At 48.9% G+C, this 21038-nt stretch overlaps 1 protein-coding gene across 1 annotated transcript in view; it reads left to right on the top strand.

The window, feature by feature from the left end:
- Positions 1 to 21038, top strand: part of SEC11A (SEC11 homolog A, signal peptidase complex subunit) — a 156355-nt gene that overhangs the window by 85664 nt on the left and 49653 nt on the right. Inside the window, exon 4 of the mRNA XM_086958407.1 lies at positions 9432 to 9551. Coding sequence (XP_086814533.1) covers positions 9432 to 9551 — 120 coding nt within the window. The remainder of the gene's footprint in view (positions 1 to 9431; positions 9552 to 21038) is intronic.

Genomic DNA, 21038 nt, shown 5'->3' on the forward strand with positions numbered 1-21038 from the left:
GATAGTGGAGGGGGGTGGGGCGTGGGATGAGCAGCTGGGAGGCGGGAGCGGGGTGGAGAGACGGGCTGTGAGGCAACAACAACAACAAAATGGCTGCAACAAAAAGAAAGCGAAACAGGGCGAGACTGGGGCAAGGTGACTGTATGGGCAGATGCACAATCGGGCAAAGACTACTTTAAAATACAATATAATGCGAGCAGAGCAATGCGAGCGCCACAAGTACAATGCAGGCAATGGCAAACAATCACAATGAGACAGCTCTACATGCACAGATAACGGCAGCAGAGCGAGCGGTGGTTACAATTAGCCTGAAAGCGCTACGATACCACAGAGCCTCTGGAGAAGCTTCAAGCGCTACGATGCCACAGAGCCTTGGGAGCGTGGCGAGCGACCTCTTCTGAGCGGGTCAGGAGAGTCACAATGCGGGGTTAGGCGGGCCGGTGAGTAACTATCTGTGGGTGGGAGGAGCACCTGGGAGGCGGGAGCGGGGTGGAGAGACGGGCTGTGAGGCAACAACAAAATGGCTGCAACAAAAAGAAAGCGAAACAGGGCGAGACTGGGGCAAGGTGACTGTATGGGCAGATACACAATCTGGCAAAGACTACTTTAAAATACAATATAATGCGAGCAGAGCAATGCGAGCGCCACAAGTACAATGCAGGCAATGGCAAACAATCACAATGAGACAGCGCTACAGGCACAGATAACGGCAGCAGAGCGAGCGGTGGTTACAATTAGCCTGAAAGCGCTACGATACCACAGAGCCTCGGGAGCAGTTTCAAGCGCTACGATGCCACGGAGCCTTGGGAGCGTGGGGAGCGACCTCTTCTGAGCGGGTCAGGAGAGTAAGAATTACTCCTCCGGATATTAGCGAACTGATAGAAGATGTTTGACGCAATTCAAAGGTCTTGACTTCTAATCATTGTATTAAAGGTGCCACCCTGATTGCCACAATGACCTATCCAGTCTTCATCCAACTAGAGACTGTGTATTTACACCACTACAGTGGTATGTTACTTGAGAATCAGAATATAATGAATGAGACGTTAAGTAACGGAATACTAATTCGGTACTTATTTCTCCCCTTGATACATCGCGCAACAGTACCCGGCTGGGTTAACTGTAAGTGTAATTATTTTCATCATATATGGTGTTTTACCCCTATCTTAATATCAGTTTTGCCAACGTGCCTTGATAAAATCAGGTAACTCGCCAGTAAGCCTCCTAAATTAAAGAAAACTAAATGAAAGTAATCACGGTAGTAATAGTGTTTTATATATTTCACTTTTTCCCAATTCACAGAAGTCCCCTACACCTTTCCAGTCCTGACGAGACCCACTATACTAATTGGGTCGAAACGCCGTCGACGCCCCTAGAAAACGAACCCTACAAACAGCGGCTATGATTCATGATAGTCACTGAGACATATATTCCTGTCATTTTCTTCAAATAACTGGTCGTTTTCTATTCTTTTTTGTATAATAATCCCTTTAGAAACCCTATATTATTCACTTTGTAAATGTTATTTATGTGATTTTTTGGTTCTTCTAATACACTTTGGGTCACTTACCTGTGGGTAGGGGACGTTTATGCGTTTGGATACAGCGCAGACTTTACCCGAAGGTGTCAAAGGCTACACAATAGGAACAGAAATAATACATGGGGAGAACATTACAAGTGAACAATTACAAAAGCAAAAGTTAAGTTAGATGAGGCAAAAGTGACAATTATGAGACTCAGTTCTCTGACACCTTTCAATGAGGGTGAGAAGGATACTACAAGGACTGCGCAAATGAAGTGCCAGTCAATTGTAACAGTAAATTGGTTACTCACACAAAATTCCGCACATTTACAGCAGCGGACCGGAAAAGTAGGTCGACAATATTAAATAAAAAATACAAAATGGGGTGGGTGAAGGGGGTGCTGTTCTGCTCACGGCGAAAAATGGCCTGCCGTTCTTTATTCCAGCATTGGTGCCCAGTTCTTTCCACCATGTTCTATGAAAGCGCCATATTTGACATATAGCATACATGTTAAAGTCTTTCCAAGTAAGTGTTGTGGGAAGACTTTAAACCTGTCCTGGTTTTTTGGCCTTCAGCTACACGGATGCTGGGACTTGTAGTTACGCTAAACACACTGTATATGTGTCCTACAAGCCCAAGAATGCTAATGTCGCTGGTTCAGAAGCCCGGACGGCAGCAAGTGAAAGCTTTGTAATTACCTTTAGTACCTCTGACATTGTGCAACGTGAAAGTGTCGGGTACGACAGCACAAAAGAAATGCACGCGCAACAAATGCACCCGTAATATCGGTGTATGGCATTACCTCGTTCCTCTCGCTTATTTCCATTACGCAGTGAGAACCTTGTGCCTCGTAGACACACCCATATAAAATGTTAATGCCCGCTTCACATCCCCTGTTCTTTTGTGTCCGGTGGTTTTAATTAGAGCTGGTTCTTAACTTTATCGGCTCCTTTTCTCCTGCAACATTTTCTCCCGGCCTGGAATTTTAATTATTCTGCCTGCATGCATTCCTCTCCTGTGCGCTTTTTTGGGCCGGGCGGAGAACACGGAGCAGTGCTCCGATTCTGGTGCTGAAAATAGTTCGGGAAACGGATGGACTGTGAGGTCTGACCCAGAGTGACTTCTCTGGCTATGGAGTTTTGGGGGCATCTTCAGAGTGGTGCTCTGTCTGTCGCTCTGACAGGATGGCGCAGGTAATCGGTCGCACACGTCCAGCAAATGCTTTGTAATTTGAATCGGGCCGCATTCCACGCTCAGAGACGGGACGAAAAAAAAAAAAGCATGGCTGTTTATCTGCGCCGCGTGCCTCTCTGCAGACTCCCCCTGCATTCCAGAGAGGCCCGCATCGCGATCCGATCTGCCATGCCATGCTGTGGAGACGAGACCTGGCCGCGCGCACAACGTTATCCTATGGGGAAAAGCTGCGCGCGGCCAGGTCTAGTCTCCCTTCGTCGTTCTGAGACTGCTGAGACGCCGACTATAGTTCTCTGGCGAGAACGCGCTTCACGTGTTTCTAGCCGAGACCTAAAAAGTACACCTAGATATGGGAAAGCGGGGACTTTTGTGAGTTCTGTGCAATAAAATGTAATCTTTTTAGCCCGTCCCTTCCCGATAGTCATAGAGTGTGACTTTTTTGAGGTAAGTAATTAAATCTAAAGAATCCATAAAATCAATAAAACAGTCTGAGGGATTGTAGCCCCCGCGACGTCCTAGCCACCAAAACAGCATCTTCTGCATACAATAATGCTGGAATGATTTTTGAACCTGCTCTGGGAACGTCCTTACAGGAAGAGGTAGAGTGTAAACAGCAGGGGTGCAAGAATGCACCCCTGTCGTACTCCTCGTTTCACTAGCCATTCCTCAGTTAGGCTTCAGTTTTCATTATAGCAGACGGCCGCCATGGTATTTTCATGGATGGCTGCCAAGGAGGAAATCAACGCCAGTTCTAGCCCAATGCAATGAAGGGAAGCCCAAAGTTTTTGCCTGTTTACAAGGTCGAAGGTGGTGGATAAATCCGTAAAGGCTAAATGGATACCCCCCCGCTTGGCGACCGTGTACTTCCCTATGACTAGGTGTAAATTAAGGCATTGTCCCGTCGTGCCCTTTCCCTGCCTAAACCCATACTGCAGGTCCGAAATGATGGTGTTTTTTGTCTAACCAATCTGTTAGACTGGTGAGTACGACCTTCCCCATTATCTTAGCTGCAGAGTCCAAGAGAGAGATCGGCCTATAACAGGCCGGATCGTCTCTTGCACCCTTTTTAAAAATTGGAATTATAACAGATTTGGCCCAGGACTTGGGGAATCCGACCTTAGTTGCGGCGTTAAAAACGAGTGTCAAAATTGTAGCCCATACAGTGGGATGGGCCCTATAGAGGTCTGCCGGTACGCCATCTGGGCCTGGCGCTTTGCCCTTTAATGTTGACATAATCGCCTTGGTCACTTCCTCCTCTGTAAAAAGCACACTTAGAACATGGGTATTATCCCCTTGTACAATTGGCAACTCCTGGCTCACATCGGTATATATGCCACTAAAATGCTCAACCCACTTATCTGGGGGGATAAGACAATCTTTAACTGAGTTGAATGTATTGTCAAACATGGCACTATTAACCACTCTCCAAAATCTGGAGCTGCTAGACAAGACGCTTGCTTGGCTAAGTTCCTCCCAGGCCATTTCTTTTAACTGTGATTTTCTTATTTTAATTGCACATTTATACTTCCTTCTAGCCTGCTTGACCATGTTTGCATCCCTTGTGGGTTTCTTCAGGGCCCCTAAAAGTGTAGTGTGCGCACTAGCACACGCTAGATCAAACCAATTTTTATATTTTTTTGGCCTTGCTTTGCAATGTAGCATCAAATTGACCGCTATCTGCTTCGTTATGCGGTCAAAAGCACCTAAGATTGTTAGTGGGTCAGGATCCGAATTTGAGCATATATACTGAAATCCTCTGGTTGCCCTCTATATACATTTTCAAAGAAATTGTCAGGGGTAATTGCCTCCCATTTTAATCTTTGATCTTGGTCTTTGCTAGCAATGATGGGATTTGAAATAAGTGCCAGCGATTTCCCATTTTCAAAAGCCCGGATGTGAAAAATCAAAGTGAGGGGATTGTGGTCGCTCAGACAACTATGCGTAATACAAAATGTGCCTAATAGTTCAATCAACAGGCATGAGACTAGAATATAATCAATAATGTTTCCATGTCCCTGCCCCTTATAGGTCGGGACTGGAGATGAAGTTTCTGTTTGTTCCGGGCAGAATAAATTATAAACCGATAAAAGACTCTCTAGATAGCAACAATAGAAGTGATGGGGGATAACTGATCTTGTACTTCAAGAATCGTTTGTGCCATTCTAGGACTTCGGAAGTTAACGATGACACAACCCCCCCCCCTATCTTTTTCTGGGGGTCTTCCGAGCCATGCAACTCTACGCACCATCAAGATGTTATTAGCCAATGAGGGCCTAAAGCCTTTATGTCTAACCAGAAAATCCAGTTTTATTTTTTAGCTGCGTCCAGGATTCCTGTTGGTCCGATCTTAATGAGGGGACATTGGCAAAAACTACAACAAGGGGATTTGCCGCTGCTGGAAAATCTATGACATCTTGCGCATGTTTTAACAATATATTTTCTGCTGGATTACTTATTGGTTTTTGGCCACCCCCATGACCTGCTAATGGATCATTCAGAGGCCCAGGGAGGTTACTCGATGTCTGCGAATCAATAACACATATAGAAGGGGGTTGTATCTACCGCTCACGCTCCTGGTAAGAAATACCAGCTAACATGGTCTTCCCCACCATTTCGGTCCTCCCAACTTGGGTTAATGGAATTAAATCACAGTTTGTTTTGTTTGTGCTATCTACAACAATGTGGGTTGAAGGTTTAGCCAAAGACCCACCTGCTTCTAAGCCCCCTGGATGACGCCCTAGGGGCTAAGTAGCGCAATATAAGTCGGGTTTCATTCATTCATGAGTGGTTAAAATGCTACCACCCCCTTGGGCTTTTGCTACATTTGTATAGTTCTTTTCTTCTATGGTTTTTGCCTCAATTTCCCCTAACTTAGCCAAAAATGGTGCGAGAATTGGTAGTATTAACATTTCCATCCGCTCCCAGTATGCCTGATTGTACACTGTGTCTTGATGGTCCGTCATGTTTACAGGATAGACCGTCCCAATATTGAGTGTCCGTGGTGATTTTTAGGTCTCGCCTGCGATTACAGCGCGAAAAGCGCTGTCTCGCTGAGAGACCTATAGTCACCGGCTCTGCTTGCCAGGAGACAAGAGATGGGCATGCGCAGCCTCAGGAATCGGATCGGATCTGGTCGCGCTCGCATGAACACGCACTCCATTGAGCAGGCCGGAATTAGCTTACAATGAGCGCTTAGACTGTGAACTTTTGACGTTGGCTTTTTTTTAACTTTTTAGGTTTCAGTTTCGTTCTTACTTCTGTCCAGCTGGCTCTGTAAGATTTATGGTGTGTAGTTAAAAGCAAGTGGCGCCTTGCTGGTGCTAGTAAATGTAAATTATTTCACGGCTTTTCAGGATGCTGTGATATGTCAGTTTACCACCATGGGAGGGGATGCATTTGTATACATAGCACCGCGTGCCACCCGGACCAAAGAAACGTGCCCCGTCAACCCGTGCCTCCTAAAACCGGCTCCCTGGCACCACCACGACCGAGAGGAAACATGCAAAGTCGTACACGCACCTAACGCCGTTCACATCCCCCAGCATGCAGCCCCAGTCATCGGGCTGCTGTGCAGACTGTTCTTCACGGCCTGCTCGGGGTTCTAATGCGACATTCTGCAGGCCTGCCTCAGCATACGGGAGCCCTGCAGAAACACACCCGCCTCTCAGACTTCTGAAAACTTTCATTGCTCGCAGGGCTCTCCCTTCCTCATGGGAGCCCCGCGTGAACAAGCACAGCCAGCCTCTTCCGACCGCATCAGAGGCCCCGCCCATGTCACAGGCAAGGATGCCTGACTTTCTGCTTTTGCCCCCGGGCCGCAACAGTGAATTATTGCTCGTTATGTTAATGCCCGAAACGCATCAGAAAAGGAAGCAAGGTTTTATTGGAGTCACCGCAAACTGAAGATAGAGGTTTAAATATTTGAAAATATGTTCGTTACAATCCCTAGCAGCGCTTGTCAAGCGTGCGCGAATATTCACTTGACTATGTGTGTTAATGCTCAAGTGTACTACTGAGCCCTATTTGTGCATACATGTTTGTGCAATTGCCTGTTTGTATGCCGCTTTTTTATTTCTTTCAATGTGTGCGTTTCTCTTGAAGCCAACGTGCCTATGACCTTCCATTATTTCTTCGACTAAGACACTTTATGTAAAACACCTAAAAACACACATAGATGTTTTCAGGGCAAAAAGTTTGTATATATTGTTCAAGCACCCACCTCTGAGTATTTTATCATCCTTTCTCCTACGCCCATTAAGATTATTTTAACCAGTCTGTCCGCAGCCGCCAACTTTGTTTACTTTATCTTTAAAATGCTGAATTGCGTCATTCACACTTACTTTATCTAGGTTCAATCCTTTCCCCTACACCCTCCCTTCTCCAACTGCTCCTGCCCGCACCTTATTTATGTTAAGACTTTGCGTTTACCTTTCTGTGCATTTTTTGTATAGCTCAAACTTGACCAAAGATATTGGAGCACTTTACATGATCACCAGTTACATTGCACAACTTCACATTCATCTTTAAGGCTCTGGGAGATCAAGTGACATTCACCGACTCAGAGGATATTGACCCAATATCCGGACTTAGTTCTGGTTCCCCAGTCCCAAAGTAGGCAGCTCTGGCTGTAATAGAGGAATTATGAGGTAAGCAGTGCACACCGGAGTTCGACAAATGAAAATGGAAAGTAAATGGTAGTTTGAAAGTATGTTTTTGAAATCTAAGAATGTTTTGGGTGTGCAACAGTGTTTGTGGGCTGCTTGTCCCTGGTATGCATAAATCTCCAAACAATTCAAGGGAGCTGTCACTTGAACGACTGTGTGCACTAGGTTAAATGTTTAAACATCTCCAACAATCTTTGCAAATGTGTCAAGCTTTATTGCAAATGTCACAAAAAGATGTTTATATTTAATTTCTGTTATTGGATTTTCGTCACAATAAAATACCCTGAACATAATCTTCACCAAAGTAATTTACAAAAGTTTAAGCTATTGCCATTATAAATTACAATAACTTTTATTTAAGTATTAATTATTAAAAAAATTAAAAGCCATTGTTATTTGTAATAGCAATACATCTAAGTCACGTAAATACAACACATATTGCATTACAAATAGGTGTCACATTTGCTAACGTTATAACTATTGACATTGTAAATGACAAAGCTATTAATCTCTCGATTTTCAAAACCAACACATAAATAAAAAATGTGTCATTTACAATACCAATAGCTCAAACTTTCCTAATGCGAGACCTATTGCGTTTCAAATGTTTGTTCTGTCTGGTGCTTGCCTCTCCCTTTATCTTTATTTTGGGCTAAGCTGCCCTTTGTTCTCTTTGCCAAAGGTTCCCCCACTCCACCCACGACCCCAATACTATTGCTAGAAGGTCTCTTTGACCTAGTTACCTGATTATCACGGGCTTCCCCTTATATAGGAATTGGTCGCAGAGTGGGATGTGATTGGAGCCGTGGGAATGTCGAGAATCTGTGGGGTAATAGGGACCACTGTGAGTCCATGTGCAGTGTCATGTACAGACATCCAACGAGATAGTACAGTCCGGACACAATTCCAGAGGTATGTTCTGGGAAGTCTCAACCGTGCCCCCGTGGGAGTAATCAGATGGATCTGTGTTTGAGTGACTAACTGAAATTGTGGCTACCACGGGTGACTTAGCCACACTTATTGCTCCCATGGATGATCTTTTTTATGCCACTTAGACTCCCAGTGAGAGCCTTTTTTCCGTAAGCTGCATCTCCTGCTGAAGTACCGATTCAACCCTGTTCAAAAAAGCATCCAATGTACCGGTCCCCCCTCTCCCCCAACTTTCTGGCCCCCAAGCTTCCGTTTTGTGACCATAACCCCCTCCTGTGGGCTTTCACCGCCCACCTCAAAATAGGAAACCTGTCCTCTAACAATTTGCCAACAATTAGTCCAAAGTCACAAACAGAAGTTCCGCTTACTTAAAGTCCAGATGCAGAGCTCAAGGGTATGGCCCAGCGTAGCCTCCTCCTGGCTACGACGGGCGCAGACGGGCCCGGGCACTCCTCCGCTGCGGGAGAACCGCAGTGTTTTTAAGCACCTCCCGGCGCTTTGATGACGCGATAGGCACGCGCCCAGGGACTCTGGGAGTTGTGGTCCCTGCGCGGTAAGGGTGGCGGGGAAGTAACGTTGCAGTCCCCCGGACTGTATGGCAGCAGAAACCCAGCAGGCACAGCAGCGCTTGGGCAGCAGAAATGGCAAAAGGTAATTAGCCCCAGCAGGAGTCATTAGTGAAGCACTGGTATCTATATCTATTTTCTGCAAGATTAAATGTTGCATGGAATCTAAACCGGTGGTAAAAGTGAGCTGGCTGGGGAGGATGTTTGGAACAAGCTGTGCTCTGTGGATGCTGGGAGGAGCAATGCATGTAGTGTTTAGTGGAAAGTGCAAAGTATTTTCTGTTTCAGTAATTCCTTTGTGACATCTCTTGTAGAAAATGAAACTTGTAAGATACTGACTTGAATAAAATAATACTTAAACAATACTAACGACTGTAAAATGTAGTAATGTTAAATTAATTTTCATTGGGAATAAGTATAGGCAATGTTTTGAGGCGCAAAGCTCTTCTTTTGTATTATCATTTCGGTTGCTGAGGGCCCACAAAGAAAAAGTCGATTTTATTTGTATCTTTTCTTTAAAAGATTTATTTGACAAATACATCTGATTTCTTCAGGGACAGTGGAGACATCAAGTTTCTAACAAAGGGAGACAACAATGCTGTTGATGACAGAGGACTGTACAAGCAAGGACAGCATTGGTTGGAGAAAAAAGATGTAGTTGGACGGGCAAGGGGGTAAGTGAAAATGGTGCTTAATTTCACAAAAAAACAATAAATACCTGTTCCCAAAATATATGTGAAGAAGCTACGGCAGCAGGAGACCCAGTTTGTTTTCAGCAGCAACACCCAGTGCCGTCCCAGTTCGAGGCATGTGGGCTGCTGAATTCATATCTGTGCATAGATCGCCGCCTAGTGTTGGGTCCGGATGATTGCACATTGTTGTCCTGGAAGAGTCTTCGAAGTATCACGAGATAGGTGGCTCCTCCCCTGGACTACAGTGCGCATGGGCATCGCCTCCATCCCCAGATTGTTTTTTTCCGCCATTGGGTTCGGATGTGTTTCGGTTCCCTCTGTCGGAACCGATAGTTGTTCTACTTCTACTCGAGACCAAAAGGTCTTTAGGCTGAGCGTCGGTATAGTTGCGTACGGGTTTCTTGTCTGACTCTCAGCTCCGATCTCTTGCTGCCCTTCCACGTGCTTTCGGCGCGGACGGGCCTACACTACACTTCTGCTATGGAGCGAACACCGTTTAAGAAGTGCCCGGTGTGTAACTCCAAATATTCACACCTCGACGTGCACCCTGTGTGTAATACATGCTTGTCACCGGACCACGACGAAGACAGCTGCATGGCGTGTTCGAAATTCCGGTACAAGAAGACTCTGAAGATTCGTCGGGCCAATAGGCTCCAGGCTAAGTTATCGGCTACTGCGGCGCCCCCAACAGACGACATATTCCAGGAATCTGTTGAAGGCGAACACGACGTGCAAGGTTCGGACTCTAGTCCCGCGTCCGAGGGGGAGACCTACGACGCGGGTGAGGAGAACTTTGACGAAGTCGCCGACGAGGTAGGGGACGACGATCGGGCTTTTGCCACTGTGGGGGATAGCTCGGAGGAGGAGCATCCCCAACCAGACTCAGGGGTTATTCCCCTTCATACGGCCCAGGTCGAGGGATCGCCTTCGGGCCTTACCCAAGATCTACTTATGAGTCCTACGTCCCCGCCTCCGGGCCCGGTCACGGACATTTATGAGAAGCCACTAACGTTGAAGAAAACGAAAGTGAAGCCGTCTGGTCACGCACCCTCGGATGCGAAACCGAAAGTGAAAGTTACGCTGGTGCAGAAGGTTCTGGAGGCGTCAACTTCCAAAAAATTCAAGATGGCCGACTTGAAGAGCCACGCCAAGATGGCCGACCCGAAACCCTCGGGGTCGGCGCCGAAGGCGAAGTCGTCCGACGCGGCTGCGTCGGTTCCGAAAGGGGTCGTGGACCCGAAGACGGCTCCGAAGAAGCGTCAGGGCAACGGCGCACATAGGCATGGGGCGTCGGCCCCGAAGAATGTGCCTGCAGGTGATCAGGCTCTCGACGCAGAGAGGTCGCTCGAGCCGGTCAAGCCCTCTCCGGCCTTGACGAAGAAGGTAGCGGACTCCCTGCAGCGGATACGAAAGGACAGTGTGGTTCCCGCTCAGGACACTGTTACGCCTAAGCTCACGCCTAAGCCTGCGAAGGAGCAAACGCCTATCCGGTTTACCCTTCCACCCAAGTCGGCGCCGAAGGCCTTCGCGCTGAAACAGGGCGGGCCCTCGAAGGAGGTATTGACACCGAAAGCTGCCTTGGTGGTGTCGAAGCTTCGGCTCCAGCCGCTTGCCGATGAGGAACGTCGTGAGGTACTCATCGACGCCAACACCGGGAAACTGTCTCTCCTCAAGAGGAAGATCACTACGGAGCCGGCGTTGGAACATTTTAAGATCCCTCTCAAAAACAAAAGGGACTCTGCGGACTCTTCGGCTCTGGTGGAACCTGTGTCCCCACAAGCCCTAGGACACTCGCCAACGCATTCCGCCGCAGGCGATGCGGACGAGGAAGACGCCGAGTACAACTATCCGGCGTACTCGGATCCGGAGGAGGAGCACGAACCTTGGTCCGCCGGAGGCGACCCAGAGGACCCGCAGTCAGGCCAGGACGCGCAACTTTTTGCGGCCAAAACGTCCCCGACGGAGGACTCGGCGGCCTTTAACGCTCTGATCGAGAGAGCTGCGGCTAACCACGACGTCGAGCTGCACTCGGACCCTGTGGATGTGGACTTCTTATTTGATACTTTCTCAGTAGCTAAAAAGTCAGTCAAAACGCTGCCGATGCTTAAAGGGGTGCTTAAACATGCAACGGAGGTCTTCAAGGAGCCCACCCGGGCGCGTGTGGTCAACCCTCGCATCGACAGGAAATATAAGGCAGCGCCCTCGGATCCAACATATATCAAGGGACACTTGCCATTGGACTCATTGGTTGTTTCCAACGCTCGGAAGAGGGCGAACTCGCAGACCACTGGTGACGCTCCTCCCCCAGACAAAGAGTCCAAGATCTTTGAGGCTTCAGGCAAACGGATTGCTGCACAGGCAGCTAATATCTGGAGAATATCTAACACACAAGCCCTACTTGCACGCTATGATAGGGCTCATTATGACACCTTAGAAGCCATACTGCAACACTTACCTGACCAGTACAAGGAGGCAGGAGAAATGCTGATTCAGGAAGGAAAGCTCATTACAAATGCATCCATAAAATGTGCACTGGATGTGGCAGAAACAGCCTCCAGGGCGATCAATACCAGTGTGTTGCTTAGACGCCATGCCTGGCTTAGAATTTCAGGGTTCAAACCCGACATCCAAACTACAATACTGAATCAAACAGTTAATCCTGACCACCTGTTTGGCCCTGAGGTGGATGCGACACTGGAGAAAATGAAAAAAGATACGGAAACTGCCAAATCTATGGGGGCCCTACAAAGTCAGCAGTTTCGGAGTGGTTCCTTTCGCCGCTCCACTTCCAGAGGCACCTCAAGGGGTCAGGCATCGCAGTCCACACAGTATTACAAAAGTAACACCCAAACCTCGTACAACAACAAGGGTAGAGGTGGTTACAGAGGCAATAACGTCAAGGGCAGGGGACGTGGAAACAACAGCTCCAGGTCCACCACCGCCAACAAGCAGTGACGCCTTGTCACTGCCCCCCGACCATACAACACCGGTCGAGGGGAGACTCCAGCAGTTCCTGCCAGCGTGGAGATCCATCACCACGGACAGGTGGGTCAAGTCTCTTATCCAGTACGGGTACTGTCTGGAACTTACTTCCATTCCACCAAACATACCCCCAAGGAGCCGTCCTATGTCCGGCGAGCACTTGACCTTGTTGCAGCAAGAAGTTCTAGTCATGCTGCAAAAAGGGGCGATAGAGCTCGTTCCATTGCAAGAGCGGGGAACAGGGGTTTACTCCCTGTATTTTCTGATCCCCAAAAAAAACGGATCCCTCAGGCCCATCCTGGACCTCAGGCCCCTAAACTGGTACATCCTCTCGGAGCACTTCCATATGCTCACGTTACAGCAAGTGCTTCCCCTGCTTCAGCAAGGGGACTTGCTGGCTACGCTGGATCTGAAAGATGCCTATTTTCATATCCCCCTGCATCCTTCCCACAGGAAGTATCTCAGATTCACGATTCTAGACCAGCATTACCAGTTCAGGGTTCTGCCGTTCGGGGTCACCACGGCGCCAAGGGTATTTACAAAGTGCCTAGCGACTGTGGCGGCGCATCTCCGTCGCCAGAACGTCCACGTCTACCCCTACTTGGACGACTGGCTCATTCAAGCAAAGACGGAACAGCAGTGCGTCGACAACGTGTCACACACCATTCATCTCCTGCACGATCTGGGATTCTCTCTGAACTACCCAAAGTCCCATCTCCAGCCCGCCCACGTGCGACAGTATCTGGGCGCGCCAATAAACACTCTGGCAGCCACTGCGCAGCCGAATTCAGTGAGAATCGCCAGTATCCAGACGCTGATCCAACGATTCAGACCTCAGCACTCTCTTCCAGCGAAGGTGTTCATGCAGTTGATAGGCATGATGGCCTCCTGCATCTCCATTGTCCCGCACGCGAGACTACATATGCGTCCGCTTCAGGAGTGCCTAGCACGTCAGTGGACTCAGGCTCATGGGCAACTGACAGACCTAGTGTTGGTGAGCGGTCGGGCATACAACTCTCTGCATTGGTGGAATCCACAAAACCTTTGCATGGGCCGACCATTCCAAGAGCCTGTGCCACAGATTATCCTGACAACGGACGCCTCTCTCCAGGGATGGGGAGCGCATGTACTCCAGTACACGGTGCAGGGACTCTGGACACTACAGCAAAGGAAGATGCACATCAATGTGTTGGAACTGATGGCAATCTTCATGGCCTTAAAGGCGTTCAAAGTACATCTGTGCAACAAAGTCGTGTTGATCCGGACGGACAACATGACGGCCATGTACTACATTCAGAAGCAGGGAGGCACACACTCTCCGCAGCTGTCTCATCTGGCTCAGAGCATGTGGAAGTGGGCCATTCAGAGGAACATCTTCCTCATGGCAGAGCATCTCCCGGGCAAGGACAATCAGATGGCGGATCTGCTCAGCAGGCACAGCCATCAGATGCACGAGTGGGAGATACATCCATCAGTACTCCAACCGTACTTCCAAAGGTGGGGTCATCCAGAGATAGACCTGTTCGCCACAAAGGAGAACGCAAAATGCCAAAGCTTCGCCGCCAGGTTCCCACACCCCCAATCACAGGGCAATGCGATGTGGATGAACTGGTCAGGCAGATTTGCGTACGCTTTTCCCCCAGCACCTCTGATACCGCTGGTGGCACGCAAGCTCAGGCAGCACTCGATGACTCTCATCCTGGTTGCTCCGACGTGGGCTCGCCAACCATGGTACACCACGTTTCTAGAACTGTCCGTGGTACCGCATCAAAGGCTTCATCTCACTCCCATCCTTCTGACGCAGAGCCATGGCGACATTCAGCATCCAGACCCGCAACAGCTCAACCTGGCGATCTGGATCCTGAAGTCCTAGAGTTTGGCTACCTCAATCTTCCTCCCGATTGCATGGACATCATTCGGGAGGCAAGGAAGCCCACTACGAGAGCTTGTTATGCGGCTAAATGGAAGAGGTTTGTCATCTACTGTGTTAACCACGATATTGACCCGCTGGATGCTTCCATTCAAAACATCATTTGTTACCTGTTCCATCTGTATCAATGCAATCTAGCATACTCTTCCATCCGCATTCACCTGTCTGCTATGGCAGCATACCTCCAGAATAGGCAACACCTATCACTCTTTAAGGTCCCTGCTATCAAGGCCTTTCTGGAAGGACTCAAAAGAGTCATTCCACCAAGGACCCCACCAGCTCCAGAATGGAACCTCAATGTGTTCTTACAAGGCTGATGGGTCCTCCCTTCGAGCCACTGCACTCTTGTGAGCTTCAGTTTTTGACTTGGAAGGTTGCGTTCTTAGTAGCAATTACATCGCTACGGAGGGTTAGCGAGCTGCAGGCGCTCACCATCCAAGAACCTTTCTTCCAAGTACATGCTAACAGGGTGGTGCTACGCACTAACCCTAAATTCCTACCCAAGGTGGTATCTCAATTCCACATAAACCAGACAATTGAGTTGCCGGTGTTTTTCCAAAACCCAGAGACGTTGGCGGAGCGGATGCTCCACACCCTTGATGTTAAGAGAGCCTTGATGTACTATGTAGACAGGACAAAAGATTTTCGCAAAACCAAGCAGCTTTTTGTTGCTTTTGCCACACACCACAAGGGAAACGCTATCTCCAAAGCTGGAATCGCTAGGTGGATAGTAAAATGCATTCAGATCTGTTACGCTAAAGCTAAGCGCACGCTCACTATCCCACCAAGGGCCCACTCCACCAGGAAGTTGGGGGCCTCTATGGCTTTCCTAGGTAACATTCCCTTAGAAGATATCTGTAGAGCAGCCACATGGTCTACCACACATACTTTCACTAAACACTACTGTGTAGACGTGCATTCCAAACAGCAGGCAGCTGTTGGTCAGGCTGTTCTCAAAACACTTTTTCAGACTGCTGCAGCTGGCAAGGGCGGCCGCCGCTAATGGAGGGACTGCTATGTATTCTATGCACAGATATGAATTCAGCAGCCCACATGCCTCGAACTGCAAATGCTACTTACCAGTATGCATCTGTTCTTGGCATGTAGGGCTGCTGACATTCATATCGCCCACCCTCCTCCCCGGCGCCTGTAGCAGCTGCAGTATTTCATTCATATGTATATATGTATATGCTCATAGCATGGTCATCACTCACATACTTCACTCCATCTCTGCCAATGGCTAAAAACCATCTGGGGATGGAGGCGATGCCCATGCGCACTGTAGTCCAGGGGTGGAGCCACCTATCTCGTCATACTTCGAAGACTCTTCCAGGACAACAATGTGCAATCATCCGGACCCAACACTAGGCGGCGATCTATGCACAGATATGAATGTCAGCAGCCCTACATGCCAAGAACAGATGCATACTGGTAAGTAGCATTTGCATTCTATCACATATAGCATAGTATTTATTCAGTTCAGTCTTTTGGGTTTTTGGCTGCTCGTCATGGCTGCGCCTGTACACCACCCCCTTTTGTAAATCGATTTTGGCCACTATAGGTGTGGCAGGGTATACTCAGACATGAGTCCCTTTCTCACTGCTCCATCAGGATTCAAGCAAGCCGGGCCGAAGAGGCTGAAATGCGTCCCCGGTAGCTTGTCTCCTTTCTGGTAAAGAATTGGCTTGGTAGTTTAGTCTGCCCTGTTCCCATGATGCACTGGGCCAGGGACAGACTGATTTGCATATAGCCAGGTTCTGAGCTGGGATGGGGCAGTGAGATAAATAACGGTGATGGATCAAGCCCTGATCTTTGGACTGGGTAAGAGTGGTCTGCTCAATTCAGACACTCTGTTCATCACCACCCCCTTTTGTAAATCGATGTACACCAGTTACAGCACAACAAAATATGTATCTATGAGTTTCTTTGAGCAAATTACCACTCCATCAATTGTTGCACCCATAGCCCTCTCCCAGTAGTTATTGTGCCATGTAAACTGTTGGCAAGTGCTCTACAATAGAATGCCTGGCATCAGTTACTGACATTAAATAGAATATGCGCCTGTTAGCTACTGAATGGCTGTCCTGTTTGTTCTGCCATACACTCGCCACTCTCCTTAGTTACTCTCTCCATATTTAACATGCTCTAATTCTCACTGTCATACTCTTTCTGTGGCACTGACGCACACACCCTCCCCCATCCCCATAGTCAGTGACATCACTGATGACATAATCCACAGACCAACTCACAAGCCCACTCATACCCCCAAACAAGCTCTTGTATGCCCACTCCCACACAACCACTCACATACCAATTCACAGACCTATACCTGTACACTCATACCCACTCACTGCTCCATAGACACCCACCCACCCACCCATACAGCCACTCACACATACATTCTCTCACCCTTACAGATACTCACACACCCACTTATTTGCCAACAGTCACTCACCCATACCGTCTCTCACCTATACAAACACTCACAACACTTACATACCTATTCACACATCCATACAAGCACTCACACGTCCGCTCACTCACCCATATAGCCATTCACACAGACACTCTCCAATACAGCCACTCACACACCAACTCAATTAACCGAACAGCCACTCACTCACCCATTCAGTCACTACATACACAGCTACCCACCATAGATCCACTCATTCCGCATATGGCCACTGACACACCTTCTCACACAGCATCTTATTCACTATACAGCTACTCACACACCCACTTATACACCCATACAGCCACTTTCACATCATACACACAAGAATACCGTCACACAGCCACTCACATAATATATGTTGGAAGTATTATCAAGCAGTAGTAGTGCACCTAGCATACTTATTTCACTTTTGTAGTGGTTTATATTTTTAACACACACATACTCCTAAAAACACTTACACTTGCAGGATGTCATCAGTGATGCCATTTGAGATGTCATCAGTGATGTCACTGACATGTCATAATTGATGCGATACGTGAGGTCATAAGCTGTGCAATGCGGGGGCTAAGTTATTGTTAGCTCAGATAACTAGAACTGCTGAATTCCACTGGTTTTGTACAACCAGAATCTGAGCCAAACTATAAGATCTTTGTTATCTTTTTGGTTTTTCTAGTATGTATATGCGTATACAACACACACACACTCTGTAAAAACTAAATTAAGGATACTTAATGTATGAAAAATAAACAAGCTAAATGGTGGGAGTGGAGATTCCTATGAAAGAATTTGCAAGTTGGGCATATTCCTTGGGGGCTATACGTTCTACTCACAACCGTGTTATGAAAATCCTAACCCAGCGATGTAACCCTCCCCTTCCACACGGAGACCCGGAGCTTCCGTCAGCCTCCTCCTGCGGGGGCACGCACCGGTGGGGTGGGCACCCGCTCCGGTTCACGGAAACAGTCGGGGCTCCCCCTCGACCACGGGGGCCCGCACCAGCGCTTCACCCAGGTGCCCCTCCCTCACGGGGACCCAGGGCTCTGGGCCGGCTCCTCGTCTCTGGCTGCCGGCCGGCAGCCAATCCCTGCGCGGCCTTCCAGGGGCACGGCCGCGCAGGCCAATCTGTACGCAGCGGGCTGGGGGCGTGGCAGGTGACGTCACCGGCGCCCCAGCCACGTGATGCTGGCCAGGCCGGCCTCAGGCCTATCGCGGCCCTCACTCCACTTCGGCGGCCCTCTCCTGGCACTGGAGGCCGCCGCAACGTTCACCACAGCAGTAGGGGGTCCCTCAGATACCGCGCTGGGTTGCGGCGATGATTTGCGGCGTTATCCAACCAGCGCAAGGAAGCGCCAACACTCCTCGGGCTGCGGCGGTAAGGACGGCCGCAATAAGGAATAGGCTCCCTTGTATTTAATTGTTTATATTGGCGCAAGCGCCAAAACGAGGGTAGGCTCCTCCGGCACTATCCCCCTCTTCAGGCCACTCGGCGCTATTCACAGCGCACCGCTCCTCCCTCGGCCCATATAGCTTTCAGGGCCAACAGCACTCCGGGGGCCACACCAGCCACACCAGCCACAGGGCACAGTGCTTTAGCACGCCACAGTCCCTCAGGGGCCCAATCTTCCCCAGGCGGCTCCTCACGGCCCAGCGCTTCCAAGGGGGGCCACAGCTCCTCCAGAGGTGGGTAGACAGTCTGACTGCAGTTTCTCAGGGGCACACTCCTCACCTCCTGGGGGGAGTCCAATCGGCTCCTTCCCTTCTCAGCGCTCTTTCAGCGCGGCGCTGGCGTGGTTCAAGGTCCCAACAGTGACCGGGACCTAGGTGGGCCCTCCTTCTTCAGGGGCCCAGGGGACAGCAGAGAGGGGGGGTGGTTTAGGGGTGCAGGGCCCAGCTCACAGGCCCATGTGGCGGTAGCACCTCGCAAGAGGTCCCCTCTCTTTCTTGTCCCAGCTCTGACTGACTCTCTGGTGGCACATCCCCCTTACTTATACCCACCTCCCAGGCAGTGCCAGAACCTTCTAGAATGTTGGCAAAGCTGGCCCAAGCTGGCTCAAGGAGAGAGGGTGAGCACCCTGGGTGCCAGGTTTTCCCTTCAAAAGCTAGGGGTGGCTCGGTAATATTATCTAGACCGCTGACCTGTGCCAGTCCGGTGGCAAAACCCATGGCCATGGCATCCATTTTAAACACAGAACATTTACAATGGGGGGAATTTACAAGTGCTCCCACCATTACATGACTTCACATCTTAACAAGGTGTCTCACACCACTCATGGCCTATACAGGTTTAATCCCATGGGGGGAGACATTCCAAATTAGGGGGAAAAAGTGAAAAATTTTGGGGGAAAAGGCCAAGTCCAACAAATGCATTAACAAGAATTTCATTAATTTGTATTTTGTAGCACATATCAGTAAGACAACGGAGAAGTGTCTTGATTTACAAGTGTGTATCAGGCATAATTAGATTGAAACATGGGTGCATAGGAAGAAAACTGCTGGGAATCCAACGCTACATGCGAGCGGTTTCCACTCCACATATCCTAAGAACAGTATCTCCTGTGGGGAGATGCTACCTTTGAGGATAAACATGCAGTTGCCCTGGAGATGTAGCAATGGGCCATGTGTAGGCCATCGCCAGATTTCTGCAAATAGGATATCCATAATCTATAGTTGACAATGCTGTAAAAACGAGCATTGGCATAGTCAATAGGTCTCTCCTTTAGTATCTTTTAAGCGTTTAGCTAGAGCTATTGTCTTTCTTTTGTATTGTCACTTGGATGTGCACAACACATGTTTTAGGCTGTCAAGGTTCATGTCGAGTACTACTCATGATTCATTTCCTATTACAACCAGGGACACGTACAAGGCAGCAGTCTTTCCTTTGTTATCTGTATTTTCGATTAAAGTTTTTGGAGAAGATTAAATGTGGCATGCCGTGAAGAAAACTAGAGGGCGGTGTGGAAAAGAGTAGAACGGAGAAAGGAGAGTGGTAAGGAACAAAAAGTATGCATAAAATTAAAAGATTGAGTTAGAGATAAATCTATGAAAGCCAAGCGAGAGACAGGCTGGGTGAGGGAAGAGGGTGGAGAGATACAAGAGGAGAGAGGGCAGGAGTACAGAGAGAGGAGTTGAAGTGACATGTTCAGCGCTTCCTGGGTGAGGTCCCGTCCTGTACACAGCAAAGCTCACCAGTTTCAGGCCGGCTTCATTTGAACTCTTTTCCAAGACGCTGTGTTCAGGCCGCTTCCAAAGAGCTGTGTCCAGGCTCCGCCTCTGCCTGCACTCACTGTGTCCCCCTCCTCCTTGTGGTTGGAGCGTAGTGGGGGGGGGGAGTGAAAGGGCTTTGATCACACTTGCCAGCTGACCAGGGGGAAGGGAGTGTGAGAAAGTGCCATCTTTCTTGCATTGGTATGACCCCACTTTTTGCTGAACTGCTGATGTGCTTTGACTGACTGTGCCCTGGGCTCCTGCCAACCAGGTACACAGGGCCTGTGTTCCCCCCTAAAGGTGCGTTGAAACAAAACCCAATTGGCATCTCTGGCCACCTATCAGCCCCTAGTAATTGGTACCCTAGGTACTCCAGGCATGGTGACCATAGAAGACCCCTAAGGGCTGCAGCACTTATTGTGCCACCCTTAAGGGCCCTGTACCCTGACGCCCACACACTACCTTTGCAGACCGAGTGTCTAAGTACAGACTAAACCGAGAGTCGACATGGCACACATCCCTGTGTGCCATGCCCACAAACCCCTGGCATACATCAGTCACCCCTCTAGCTGGGTGCCCTAGGCCTGTGGTGTGGGCACAGGTGCATGAGCCCTGTGCTCCTACAGTACCCAATGCCATTCCTGGGCACTAAGTGCAGTGCTGCCATTTAAGAGTATATGATGCTGGGGTGTCGTCATTACGAACTCCACAGCACCATGTTGGCTTCACTGAACTGAGAAGTTTGGTATCAAACTGCTCAGCACATTAAACTTGCACTGATGCCAATGTGAGGTGTAATGTAAAATGAACCAGAGGGTATCTAATAGATGCCCCCTGAAACCTAACCTACAATCCTCGTCTGGACTGAAGGGCTACCTAGGCTGCCACACAGAAAACA

The sequence above is a fragment of the Lissotriton vulgaris genome, chromosome 2_1, assembly GCF_964263255.1.
Source record: "Lissotriton vulgaris chromosome 2_1, aLisVul1.2, whole genome shotgun sequence".
Classification (NCBI taxonomy): Eukaryota; Metazoa; Chordata; class Amphibia; order Caudata; family Salamandridae; genus Lissotriton; species Lissotriton vulgaris.